The 14,278-nt window shown below is 37.1% G+C and overlaps 1 protein-coding gene across 1 annotated transcript in view; it reads left to right on the top strand.

Annotated features, from left to right (window-relative positions):
- Nucleotides 1-14,278, top strand: part of DNAJC27 (DnaJ heat shock protein family (Hsp40) member C27) — an 86,731-nt gene that overhangs the window by 33,408 nt on the left and 39,045 nt on the right. The window contains exon 3 of the mRNA XM_037813051.1: nt 1,308-1,377. Coding sequence (XP_037668979.1) covers nt 1,308-1,377 — 70 coding nt within the window. The remainder of the gene's footprint in view (nt 1-1,307; nt 1,378-14,278) is intronic.

Here is a 14,278-nt window from a genome sequence, read left to right as displayed (position 1 = left end):
AACAAATAAACATCTTAGAATGGATGAAATATGGTAAAGAATTTAGGAATGAAGAAATCATGTGAAATGATTAGTGGTTAATATTGAATTGATTTAAATATACAAATAATTTAAAACAACAGTAGGAATTATGGTTACACAACAGAAAGTGAATGTTATAAACTTGGACAAGGTAATAATATTAATAAGTAAACCAGGAGGGAGTGCAGGGACGATGAGAGCAAGTACTGAGGTCCCCATATTCCAAAGCAGTAGTCCTTTCTCTGCTGTCTAAAACAGAAACGTGTAGCTTAAAAAGCATCATGACTCTGATCTGTTAGTTTATTGTTCATGATCTCTAATCTGAACCTGAGCGGCATCTTTTAGGAAATAATATTTCTTGTGGCGAGGAAACATTTGTAGTCATAATTCCTACCAGTTCACTTCAGTTTCTTTTTCTTTTGTTAACCTCAAGAAAAAGTATATTTTATACTTTTTGTTTAAAAATTGCCTGATCCATTTTTATAGAAACAAAAGTTTTTGCTGATCAGTGTTCTATGCATAGAAAGCAGTGTACAGTGATGTGCATCTCATATTAATGAAGGTTATTTCTGGGCCATAGAGTTTGGGGTAACTTCTAAACTTTCATCTTTGTATGTATCTTTATTTGCATTATTTATGGTGCCCGTTCATTCACTTCTAATAGCATTTTTCTTTAAAAATAAAGTCTGGAAGCAAATACGCTGTTATTAATAGCAGCTAATTCTAATATGAGTTATTATGCTTTCCCTTTTTTACTTTTCTTTATTTTCAAATTTCTAAAAAACTTCACTTGATTGCTCTTGCACAAATGAAGATCACCAGAAAATTAAACAGATGTTGTTAATAATACACGTCTTTGTTATTCTACTGCATGGTGATCAAGCATAACCAATTGTAATTAAAGTGTCTTTTACGCATTGAAATAATCGTTTTGTTTTTCTTCATCTGGCTCCTAATTTTCCCAAATCAATTTTTCTTAATACCATAGTAATACTGCCATTTTCTGGTTAAAGAGTATAGTCGACTGAAATATCTTGAGGTAAGGGTGAAGGTGAAGAAGGGTGCTTCCTCCCAGTGGCTTCAGGGTTCTTAAAATAAGGAGGCAGGATCACCTGCCATGTTGCTGGCTCCTTGTAAAGATGACCCAGAATCAAAAGAGACTCCAAGAAAGCCTCTTTTAAATTTCACATAATACCCTTTTTAAAGTCATAAATGACATAAATGGTATTAATGTGAATGCAGAAACCATGACCTTCTTTGCCGTTGTTTCCATTTGAACATTTCAGGGTACAAGTGAGAGACAGAGAAATCAAAGTGAACATCTTTGATATGGCTGGACATCCCTTCTTCTATGAGGTAAGAAAGCATTTTTGAGAGAACTTGAAGCCAGTATTGTTGGTGGGTTGGGGAAAAGATCATTAATTACCTGAAACAACCAGTATTTGGGTGATGTGTAGAATTAGGTAAATTTAGCTGGTGTTGATGGTTTACCTTCTAAGCCCTAACTTAATGGAGGATACCTGTTGGTCTTTTATGCTATCCCCTTGAGTAGGGCTAGGAAATTTCACTGCTAATATTTTGAACACTTAGATAAACATTTTAACCTTCAGGGAACTATTGCTTTCTATTTACATACCTTGGTCCAAAATGTGTCCAGATAAATATGTTCATATTTGGACTTAAGAACTCAGTAGTGTTACTTTTTCCTTCATAGCAGGCAGTCCTTTGTGTGAAGTCTTTCTCCAGAAGAAGCTAAAGCACCCCCACTTTGTTTTCTTTCATCCACTTTATCAATACTAAGTTGCCCCCAAATCAGTCTCAGGGCCGTTCTCTTCTGTTGTTCCTACTTTGGCTTTTTTTTCTTTCTTTCCCCTAAGGAAGCTCTTCATTCTTTTCTAGTTTGGCCATTTCACTACTTAACTATTTAACTTTAGCTCTGACAGGTACATTTCTCTTTTAGAATGGTTTTTGGTGTTTTGTTTTTCTGCTGATTATAACAGTAATGCATGCTTAGTGAAGAAAACCTACAGAGCATAGAAAAGCAGAGAAGAAAACAAAAATCACCCATTATTCCATAAACACAATGGTAACAACATTTGAGTATATTCCCATTAGTCTTTTCTCTATGAAGTTACAGTATAAATATATTTTTTTGTATAATCAAGATCATGCTGCATATGCAGCTGCATATTCTGCTTTATTTTTTTAGTCAACTTTTGACTAAAAGTTGTGCTTTATTGTCATTAAAACCTTTTCAGAAACATACCCTTTTTTAAATTAAACTTTTTATTTGGTATAATTGCAGATTCACATACACTTGGAAGAAATAATACAGAGATATCCCTTATACCCTTTACCCAGTTTCTGCCATTGTTAGCCTCTTGCACTGTGCAAGTTGAGCATCAAAGCCAGGATACTGACACTGATTCAGTCAAGACTCAGAACATGGCCATCACAACAAGGATGCCTCGTGTTAACCTTTTATAGCCCCACCCGCTTCCCCCACTCCCACCCCCTCCTTAACCCATGACAACTGCTAGTCTGTTCTCCATTTCTATAATTTTGTCATTTCAAGAATGTTATAGAGATGGAATCATTGTGTAAACTTTTGGGATTGGCCTTTTTTTCACTCAGCATAATTCTTTGGCGATTCATCCAGATTGTTCCTTTTTATTGCTGAGTAATATTCCATGGTATGGAGGTACCACAGTTTGTTTAATCAGTCACCCATTGAAGGATTTGTTTCCAGTTTTGAGCTATTACAAATAACGCTGCTATTAACGTTTGTGAATAGGTTTCTGTGTGAACATAAGTCTTCATTTCTCTGGGATAAGTGCCCATGAGTGCAATTGCTAAATTGTATGGTAGTTGCAGTTTCAGTTTTTTTAGGAAACTTCGAAACAGTTTTCCAGAGAGGCTGCACCATGTTATATTCCCACCAGCAGTGAGTATCCATGCGGTCTCTCTGCATCCTCCCCAATATTTGGTGTTGTCAGTGTTTTTTTATTTTAGACATTCTGATAGGGGTGTAGTGATATCTTCTTGTGTTTTTAATTTGCATTTCCTTAAAGGCTAATGATATTGAACATCTTTTCATCTGCTCCTTTGCCATTTGTATAACCTCTTTAGTAGGATATCTCTTGGTGTCTTTTGCTCATTTTCTAATTGGATTGCTGGGTTTTTTTAACTGCTGAGTTTTTTTTTTTTTTATCATCATTTTATTGAGATATATTCACATACCACGCAGTCATACAAAACAAATCGTACTTTCGATTGTTTACAGTACCATTACATAGTTGTACATTCATCACCTAAATCAATCCCTGACACCTTCATTAGCACACACACAAAAATAACAAGAATAATAATTAGAGTGAAAAAGAGCAATTGAAGTAAAAAAGAACACTGGGTACCTTTGTCTGTTTGTTTCCTTCCCCTATTTTTCTACTCATCCATCCATAAACTAGACAAACTGGAGTGTGGTCCTTATGGCTTTCCCAATCCCATTGTCACCCCTCATAAGCTACATTTTTATACATCTGTCTTCAAGATTCATGGGTTCTGGGTTGTAGTTTGATAGTTTCAGGTATCCACCACCAACTACCCCAATTCTTTAGAACCTAAAAAGGGTTGTCTAAAGTGTGCGTAAGAGTGCCCACCAGAGTGACCTCTCGGCTCGTTTTGGAATCTCTCTGCCACTGAAGCTTATTTCATTTCCTTTCACATCCCCCTTTTGGTCAAGAAGATGTTCTCCGTCCCACGATGCCGGGTCTACATTCCTCCCCGGGAGTCATATTCCACGTTGCCAGGGAGATTCACTCCCCTGGAACTGCTGAGTTTTGAGAGTTCTTTATATATTCTAGATACTAGTCCATTGTTGGGTATGTGATTTGCAAGTATTTTCTCTTGCTCCACAGCTTGCCTTTTTTTAAATCCTCTTAATGGGGTCTCTTGCAAAGCAAAAAAAAATAATTTTGATGAAGTCATATTTATCAATTTTTCTTTTTATGGATTGTGCTTTTGGTGTCAAGTCTAAGAATTCTTTGCCTAGCATTAGACCCCAAAGATTTTGTCCCGTGTTTTGTCCTTTGATTTCTTTCACCAGTGTTGTGTAGTTTTCAGCATATAAGTCTTGTACATGTTTTGTTAAACTTGAACCTAAGAATGAAGTATAATGTTAGCTGAAGGATTTTTGTAAGTGTATTATCAAGTTGAGAAAGTTTCCCTCTTAATTCTATTTTTCTGAGGATTTTTACCATGAAAGGGTTTTGAATTTTGTCAAATGCTTTTTAAGCATCAATTCATGCCATGTGATTTTTCTTCTTTACCTTGTTAATGTGATGGATTGCATTGATTTTCAAACATTGAACCAGTCTTGGATTCCTGGAATAAACCCCACTTGGTCATGGTGTAGAATTCTTTTTACATATTGCTGAATTTTACTTACTGATATTTTGTCAGGTGTTTTTGTGACTTTATTCATGAGATATAATGGTCTGTAGTTGCCTTATATATTTTTTGTACTGTCTTTGGTTTTAATATCAGTAATACTAGCTTCATCAAATGAATTGGCAAATATACTCAACTATTCTGTTTTCTGGAAGAGATTGTGTAAAATTGGTGTTAATTCTCCTTTAAATATTTGGTAGAATTTTTGAATGAAAAATTCTGTCTGGACTTGGAGATTTCTTTTCTGGGAGTTTTAAAATATTATTACTATGAATTCAGTTTCTTTAATAGTATTAACTATGCATATTAAAATAATCTATATCATTGGGTGAGTTGTGGTCATTTGCATTTTTCAAGAAATTGGTCCATTTTTTCTTAGTTGTCAAATTTATTTGTGGAGTTATTCACAGTATTCCTTTATTCTCCCCTTTTTGTGCTGTTTGATGTCTGCAGGGTCTGTAGTAATATCCCTATTTCATCCCTAATAGTGATAATTTGTGTCGTGTCTCTTTTTTCCTTTGTCAGTTTTGCTAGAGGTTTGTCAGTTTTATTGATCCTTTCAAAGAACCACTTCCTTGTCATATTGATTTTCTCTATCGTTTTTCTTTTTCAATTTCATTGATTTATGCTTTTATATTTATTATTTCCTTCCTTTTATTTGTTTTGAATTCATTTTGCTCTTCTTATTCTAGGTTCTTACAGTGAGACTACTGATTTGAGATTTTTCTTCTTATGTAATGTATGCACTTAGTGCTATAAATTTCTCCCTCAGCACAGCTTTTTTATGTTACATTTTCATTTTCATTCAGTAAAAATGTATTTTTTAAAACATTTCCCTTGAGACTTCCTGTTTGACCTGTTGATTACTTAAAGCGTGTTGTTTAATTTCCATATGTTTGGAGATTTTCTGTTATCTTTTTCTAATCAGTTTCTAGTTTGATTCCATTGTGGTCAGAGAATAGACTCTGAATGATTTCAATTTTTAAAAATGTGTTGAAGTTTGCTAGATAATCCAGTATATGGTCTATCTTAGCATATGTTACATGGGCACATGGAAAGAATATGACTTCTGCTATTGTTGGATGGAGGTTTCTATAAATGTTAGTTAGCTTCATTGGTTGATGGTGTTTTGTTGAGTTCTGTATTCTTGCTGATTTTCTGTCTAGTTCTATCAATTGTTGAGTGAGGGGTGTTGAAGTTTCCAATTGTAATTGTGGATTTGTCTATTTCTTCTTTTAGTTCCAACAGTTTTTGCTTCATGTATTTTGCAATTCTTTTGTTTGGGGCATACACATTTAGGGTTACTGTGTCTTCATTATATAATTTTATCATTATATAATTTCTGTCTCTGCCTCTGGTAATTTCCTTTTCTCTGATGTGTACCTTATTTGATATTAATGTAACCTTTTCTGCTTTCCTTTGATTAATGTTTGCATGACATACCTTTTTCCATACTTTTACTTTCAAGTTTCCAATGTCATTTTATTTGAAGTGAGTTTCTTGTAGACAGCATATTTTTTCAATCCACTCTGCCAACTTTTGTCTTTTGATTTGTATATTGAGACCATTCACATTTAATGTAATTATGGATGTGTTGTGATCAGAGAGTACACTCTGAATGATTTCAATTTTTAAAAATGTGTTGAGGTTGTTTTCTGTTTGTTCTGTTTTCTTCTTCCTTCCTGTGGGTTAGTTGAACGTTTTTAAAAGTTCCGTTTAGTTTTTAAAAGTTCCATTTTAGTTTATCTATAGTGTTTTTTGGTGTATAGCTTTTTTAGTGGTTTTTCTTTGTCTTAAATATTTCCTCTATGTACATTTATTACCACATCAGAAAGTGTTATAATTTTTGCTTCCCCCATCAAACATAATTTAGAAAATACAAGAAGAAAAGGAAAGCCTGTGGTATTCACCCACATTTTCGCTTACAGTATTATTTCTCTTTTCCTCATGGTTCAAGTTTCCTTTTTTTTTTATCATTTCCCATCTACTTAGAGAACTTCCTTTAGCCATTCTTTTGGAGTAGATCTGCTGGTGACAAGTTCTCTTAGTTTTTCTTTGTCTGAAAATGTCTTCATTTCTCCCTTCATTCCTGTAGGATATTTTTGATGGGTATAGTATTCTGGGTTGATAGTTTTGTGTGGTTTTTTTGTTTGTTTGTTTTGTTTTGTTTTGCCCCTAGAAAATTTTGTGCCACTTCCCTGTGACCTCCATAGGTTCTGATAAGAAATCTGCCATCATTCAAAATGTTTTGTCCCTGTAGGCAAGATGTCATTTCTCTCTGGCTGCTTTCAAGATTTTTCCTTTGTCTTTAGTTTTCAGAAGTTTAATTATGATGTGTCTTTGTGTATATTTCTTTGGGTTTATCCTGTTTGGGGTTTTCTCAGTTTCTCGAACCTTGCAAAATTTGGAACGTTTTCACCTACATTTCTTTGAGGACATTTTTGGCCCTGCCCTCTCTCCTCCCCTTTCAGGAGCCTGATGACATGAAAGTTAGATGTTTTGTTGTTGCCCCATAGGTCTGTCAAGGTCTCTTCTTTTTTTTTTTTTTTTAACTCTGTTTTCCCTCTGTTGTTCAGATTGGTTAATTTTTATCGTTTTGTCTTCCAGTTCACTGATTCTTTACTCTCTACCCTCTATTCTGCTGTTGAATCCAACCATGAGCTTCTAATTTTGGTTACTGTAATTTTGGGGTTCTAAAATTTCCATTTAGTTCTTCTTCATGTCTTCTTTTTCTTTGCTAAGACACTCTATTTCTTTACTGAGACTCTATGTTTTTTGTCTGAACTGTGTAATTGCTCATGGAGTCATTTTCATGATATCTGTTTTAAGATCTTTGTTGGATAATTTTAACATCTCTGTATTGTCTTCTATATTGATTGTCTTTTTTTTCATTCAGTTTGTGCTGTGGCAAATGATATATCATTTGAATGATATTTTATCAAAACCTGTACATTTTCATATTATTTTTTGAGACTCTGGGTCTTAATTTAAACCTTCTGTTTTAGCTGTTTTCTTCAACACCACTCTGGCAGGGGAAGGGGGATATCCTCTCATTACTGCCAGGTGGAGGTGGGAGTCCAGATTCCCCAAGAGAAAGGAAATTCTTCCTGTGTGTGGTTGGGAGTTCCAGCTCCCGCTGTGTTACCCACTGACATCATGGTTGTGGTGGCCTCTTTAGGTGGAAGACTTGGCTCCCCAAGTGATTTCCACTGGGACAGTGGGCAGAGGCCTCGTTCCTGGCCAGTGGGGATAAAGTGCTGGCTCACTTCTTGACCATCTGTGACACCACTCTGGTAGGAGTGTTGAGACACCTTGTTACAGTCTTGAAAGTGTGGGATCTAGGCTTCCCATTCATCCTTTACTGGAGTGGGCAGGAGTGGAGAGACAGTTCTTTCTGTGGTGTTTTGTTGGAGTAGAGTGGTTATTGTCTAAAAGTTTTCCATCTGGTCCTTTGACTAGAGAGAACGGGCTTTTGCTGTGCCTTTTTTTTTCCTGCTGCACTCTTTGGCATTTCTGAGTTGCTGACTTCTTTAGCTCCAAGTATGGCATATATGAGGCAAAAGGAAAACCTAGAAAATGCACTGCAATGTCATTCTTCAGATCTCGAGGTCCCTAGCAGGACTGCCGCCTTCTCTACTTCTAAAATCTTCTTATTTTTGTTTTTTATATATAATGCCCAGGGATTTTAGTTGTACTCAGCAGGAAAAATAGGGAAAAGTACATTTCCATCTGCCCTGGGGAAAGATAAACTTTTAATGGTTGCATAATCTTCGATCTTATGATTATACCCAAATATTTAAGTAAAATTAATTCCTTTTATATGTGAAGTCTTATAATGGGTTAAGTCAATTTCACAAGTATAAATTATTGTCAATTAAAAAGGCATGGAGGTATGTTTTAGTTACTCCTCCAGGAAAGTAGGTAAAAAGCCAGGAACTGCGTGGACTGGACACCACAGAGCAATCTGTCTTTGGGCATACTTCATACAACACTCATGAAAACGTGGAACTGCTGAGATCACCGAAATCTGTAAGTTTTTGCGGCCAGGGGACCCGCGCCCCTCCCTGCCAGGCTCAGTCCCGGGGGAGGAGGGGCTGTCAGCTCCAGGAAGGAGAAGGGAGAATTGCAGTGGCTGCTCTCATCGGAAACTCATTCTACTGATTCAAACTCCAACCATAGATAGACTGAGGCCAGACACCAGAGACTCTGAGAGCAGCCAGCCCAGCAGAGAGGAGACGGGCATAGAAGGAAAACAACACGAGAAGCTCCAAAGTAAAAGCAGAGGATTTTTGGAGTTCTGGTGAACACAGAAAGGGGAAGGGCGGAGATCAGGCCTTGAGGCGCATATGCAAATCCCGAAGCAAGGCTGATCTCTCTGCCCAGGGCACCTTTCCTTAATGGCCCTGGTTGCTTTGTATATTAGCATTTCAATAACCCATTAGATCTCTGAGGAGGGCCGTTTTTTTTTTTTTTTTTTTTAAATCCTTTTTGCTTTTTCTAAAACAATTACTCTAAGAAGCTCAATACAGAAAGCTTCAAAGAATTGAAATTTGGGCACGTCAAGTCAAGAGCAGAAATAAGAGAGCTCTGAGACAAAAGGCAATAATCCAGTGGCTGAGAAAATTCACTAAACAACACAACTTCCCAAGAAAAGGGGGGTGTCCGCTCACAGCCACCATCCTGGTGGACAGGAAACACTCCTGCCCATCGCCAGCCCCATAGCCCAGAGCTGCCCCAGACAACCCAGTGTGACGGAAGTGCTTCAAATAACAGGCACACACCACAAAACTGGGCGTGGACATTAGCCTTCCCTGCAACCTCAGCTGAATGTCCCAGAGCTGGGAAGGGGGAGCAGTGTGAATTAACAGAGCCCCATTCAGCCATCATTTGAGCAGACTGGGAGCCTCCCAACACAGCCCAGCAGCCCAGAACTGCCCTGGGGGGACGGCACTCACCTGTGACATAGCACAGTCATCCCTCAACAGAGGACCCGGGGTGCACAGCCTGGAAGAGGGGCCCACTTGCAAGTCTCAGGAGCCATACGCCAATACCAAAGACTTGTGGGTCAGTGGCAGAGACAAACTGTGGCAGGACTGAACTGAAGGATTAGACTATTGCAGTAGCTTTAAAACTCTAGGATCATCAGGGAGATTTGATTGTTAGGGCCACCCCCCCTCCCCGACTGCCCAGAAACACGCCCCACATACAGGGCAGGCAACACCAACTACACACGCAAGCTTGGGACACCAATTGGGCCCCACAAGACTCACTCCCCCACTCACCAAAAAGGCTAAGCAGGGGAGATCTGGCTTGTGGAGAACAGGTGGCTCGTGGACGCCACCTGCTGGTTAGTTAGAGAAAGTGTACTCCACGGAGCTGTAGATCTGATAAATTAGAGATAAGGACTTCAACTGGTCTACAAACCCTAAAAGAACCCTATCAAGGACAGCAAATGCCACGAGGCCAAAAACAACAGAAAATTATAAAGCATATGAAAAAACCAGACGATATGGATAACCCAAGCCCAAGCACCCAAATCAAAAGACCAGAAGAGACACACCTAGAGCAGCTACTCAAAGAACTAAAGATGAACAATGAGACCCTAGTACGGGATATGAAGGAAATCAAGAAGACCCTAGAAGAGCATAAAGAAGACATTGCAAGACTAAATAAAAAAATGGATGATCTTATGGAAATTAAAGAAACTGTTGACCAAATTAAAAAGATTCTGGACACTCATAGTACAAGACTAGAGGAAGTTGAACAACGAATCAGTGACCTGGAAGATGACAGAATGGAAAATGAAAGCATAAAAGAAAGAATGGGGGAAAAAAATTGAAAAACTCGAAATGGACCTCAGGGATATGATAGATAATATGAAGCGTCCCAATATAAGACTCATTGGTGTCCCAGAAGGGGAAGAAAAGGGTAAAGGTCTAGGAAGAGTATTCAAAGAAATTGTTGGGGAAAACTTCCCAAATCTTCTAAACAACATAAATACACAAATCATAAATGCTCAGCGAACTCCAAATAGAATAAATCCAAAAAAACCCACTCCGAGACATATACTGATCACACTGTCAAACATAGAAGAGAAGGAGCAAGTTCTGAAAGCAGCAAGAGAAAAGCAATTCACCACATACAAAGGAAACAGCATAAGACTAAGTAGTGACTACTCAGCAGCCACCATGGAGGCGAGAAGGCAATGGCACGATATATTTAAAATTCTGGGAGAGAGGAATTTCCAGCCAAGAATACTTTATCCAGCAAAGCTCTCCTTCAAATTTGAGGGAGAGCTTAAATTTTTCACAGACAAAGAAATGCTGAGAGAATTTGCTAACAAGAGACCTGCCCTACTGGAGATACTAAAGGGAGCCCTACAGACAGAGAAACAAAGACAGGACAGAGAGACTTGGAGAAAGGTTCAGTACTAAAGAGATTCGGTATGGGTACAATAAAGGATATTAATAGAGAGAGGGAAAAATATGGCAAACATAATCCAAAGGATAAGATGGCCGATTCAAGAAATGCCTTCACGGTTTTAACGTTGAATGTAAATGGATTAAACTCCCCAATTAAAAGATATAGATTCGCAGAATGGATCAAAAAAAATGAACCATCAATATGTTGCATACAAGAGACTCATCTTAGACACAGGGACACAAAGAAATTGAAAGTGAAAGGATGGAAAAAAATATTTCATGCAAGCTACAGCCAAAAGAAAGCAGGTGTAGCAATATTAATCTCAGATAAAATAGACTTCAAATGCAGGGATGTTTTGAGAGACAAAGAAGGCCACTACATACTAATAAAAGGGGCAATTCAGCAAGAAGAAATAACAATCGTAAATGTCTATGCACCCAATCAAGGTGCCACAAAATACATGAGAGAAACATTGGCAAAACTAAAGGAAGCAATTGATGTTTCCACAATAATTGTGGGAGACTTCAACACATCACTCTCTCCTATAGATAGATCAACCAGACAGAAGACCAATAAGGAAATTGAAAACCTAAACAATCTGATAAATGAATTAGATTTAACAGACATCTACAGGACATTACATCCCAAATCACCAGGATACACATACTTTTCTAGTGCTCACGGAACTTTCTCCAGAATAGATCATATGCTGGGACATAAAACAAGCCTCAATAAATTTAAAAAGATTGAAATCATTCAAAGCACATTCTCTGACCACAATGGAATACAATTAGAAGTCAATAACCATCAGAGACTTAGAAAATTCACAAATACCTGGAGGTTAAACAACACACTCCTAAACAATCAGTGGGTTAAAGAAGAAATAGCAAGAGAAATTGCTAAATATATAGAGACGAATGAAAATGAGAACACAACATACCAAAACCTATGGGATGCAGCAAAAGCAGTGCTAAGGGGGAAATTTATAGCACTAAACGCATATATTAAAAAGGAAGAAAGAGCCAAAATCAAAGAACTAATGGATCAACTGAAGAAGCTAGAAAATGAACAGCAAACCAATCCTAAACCAAGTAGAAGAAAAGAAATAACAAGGATTAAAGCAGAAATAAATGACATAGAGAACAAAAAAACAATAGAAAGGATAAATATCACCAAAAGTTGGTTCTTTGAGAAGATCAACAAGATTGACAAGCCCCTAGCTAGACTGACAAAATCAAAAAGAGAGAAGACCCATATAAACAAAATAATGAATGAAAAAGGTGACATAACTGCAGATCCTGAAGAAATTAAAAAAATTATAAGAGGATATTATGAACAACTGTATGGCAACAAACTGGATAATGTAGAAGAAATGGACAATTTCCTGGAAACATATGAACAACCTAGACTGACCAGAGAAGAAATAGAAGACCTCAACCAACCCATCACAAGCAAAGAGATCCAATCAGTCATCAAAAATCTTCCCACAAATAAATGCCCAGGGCCAGATGGCTTCACAGGGGAATTCTACCAAACTTTCCAGAAAGAACTGACACCAATCTTACTCAAACTCTTTCAAAACATTGAAAAAAATGGAACACTACCTAACTCATTTTATGAAGCTAACATCAATCTAATACCAAAACCAGGCAAAGATGCTACAAAAAAGGAAAACTACCGGCCAATCTCCCTAATGAATATAGATGCAAAAATCCTCAACAAAATACTTGCAAATCGAATCCAAAGACACATTAAAAAAATCATACACCATGACCAAGTGGGGTTCATTCCAGGCATGCAAGGATGGTTCAACATCAGAAAAACAATCAATGTATTACAACACATTAAAAACTCGAAAGGGAAAAATCAATTGATCATCTCAATAGATGCTGAAAAAGCATTTGACAAAATCCAACATCCCTTTTTGATAAAAACACTTCAAAAGGTAGGAATTGAAGGAAACTTCCTCAACATGATAAAGAGCATATATGAAAAACCCACAGCCAGCATAGTACTCAATGGTGAGAGACTGAAAGCCTTCCCTCTAAGATCAGGAACAAGACAAGGATGCCCGCTGTCACCACTGTTATTCAACATTGTGCTGGAAGTGCTAGCCAGGGCAATCCGGCAAGACAAAGAAATAAAAGGCATCCAAATTGGAAAAGAAGAAGTAAAACTGTCATTGTTTGCAGATGATATGATCTTATATCTAGAAAACCCTGAGAAATCAACGATACACCTACTAGAGCTAATAAACAAATTTAGCAAAGTAGCGGGATACAAGATTAATGCACATAAGTCAGTAATGTTTCTATATGCTAGAAATGAACAAACTGAAGAGACACTCAAGAAAAAGATACCATTTTCAATAGCAACTAAAAAAATCAAGTACCTAGGAATCAACTTAACCAAAGATGTAAAAGACCTATACAAAGAAAACTACATAACTCTACTAAAAGAAATACAAGGGGACCTTAAAAGATGGAAAAATATTCCATGTTCATGGATAGGAAGGCTAAATGTCATTAAGATGTCAATTCTACCCAAACTCATCTACAGATTCAATGCAATCCCAATCAAAATTCCAACAACCTACTTTGCAGACTTGGAAAAGCTAGTTATCAAATTTATTTGGAAAGGGAAGATGCCTCGAATTGCTAAAGACACTCTAAAAAAGAAAAACGAAGTGGGAGGACTTACACTCCCTGACTTTGAAGCTTATTATAAAGCCACAGTTGCCAAGACAGCATGGTACTGGCACAAAGATAGACATATAGATCAATGGAATCGAATTGAGAATTCAGAGATAGACCCTCAGATCTATGGCCGACTGATCTTTGATAAGGCCCCCAAAGTCACCGAACTGAGCCATAATGGTCTTTTCAACAAATGGGGCTGGGAGAGTTGGATATCCATATCCAAAAGAATGAAAGAGGACCCCTACCTCACCCCCTACACAAAAATTAACTCAAAATGGACCAAAGATCTCAATATAAAAGAAAGTACCATAAAACTCCTAGAAGATAATGTAGGAAAACATCTTCAAGACCTTGTATTAGGAGGCCACTTCCTAGACTTTACACCCAAAGCACAAGCAACAAAAGAGAAAATAGATAAATGGGAACTCCTCAAGCTTAGAAGTTTCTGCACCTCAAAGGAATTTCTCAAAAAGGTAAAGAGGCAGCCAACTCAATGGGAAAAAATTTTTGGAAACCATGTATCTGACAAAAGACTGATATCTTGCATATACAAAGAAATCCTACAACTCAATGACAATAGTACAGACAGCCCAATTATAAAATGGGCAAAAGATATGAAAAGACAGTTCTCTGAAGAGGAAATACAAATGACCAAGAAACACATGAAAAAATGTTCAGCTTCACTA

This window comes from Choloepus didactylus, chromosome 20 (genome assembly GCF_015220235.1).
Source record: "Choloepus didactylus isolate mChoDid1 chromosome 20, mChoDid1.pri, whole genome shotgun sequence".
Taxonomy (NCBI): Eukaryota; Metazoa; Chordata; class Mammalia; order Pilosa; family Megalonychidae; genus Choloepus; species Choloepus didactylus.
Note: the sequence above shows the minus strand (reverse complement) of the source record. Positions and strands in the feature narration are given on the sequence as shown.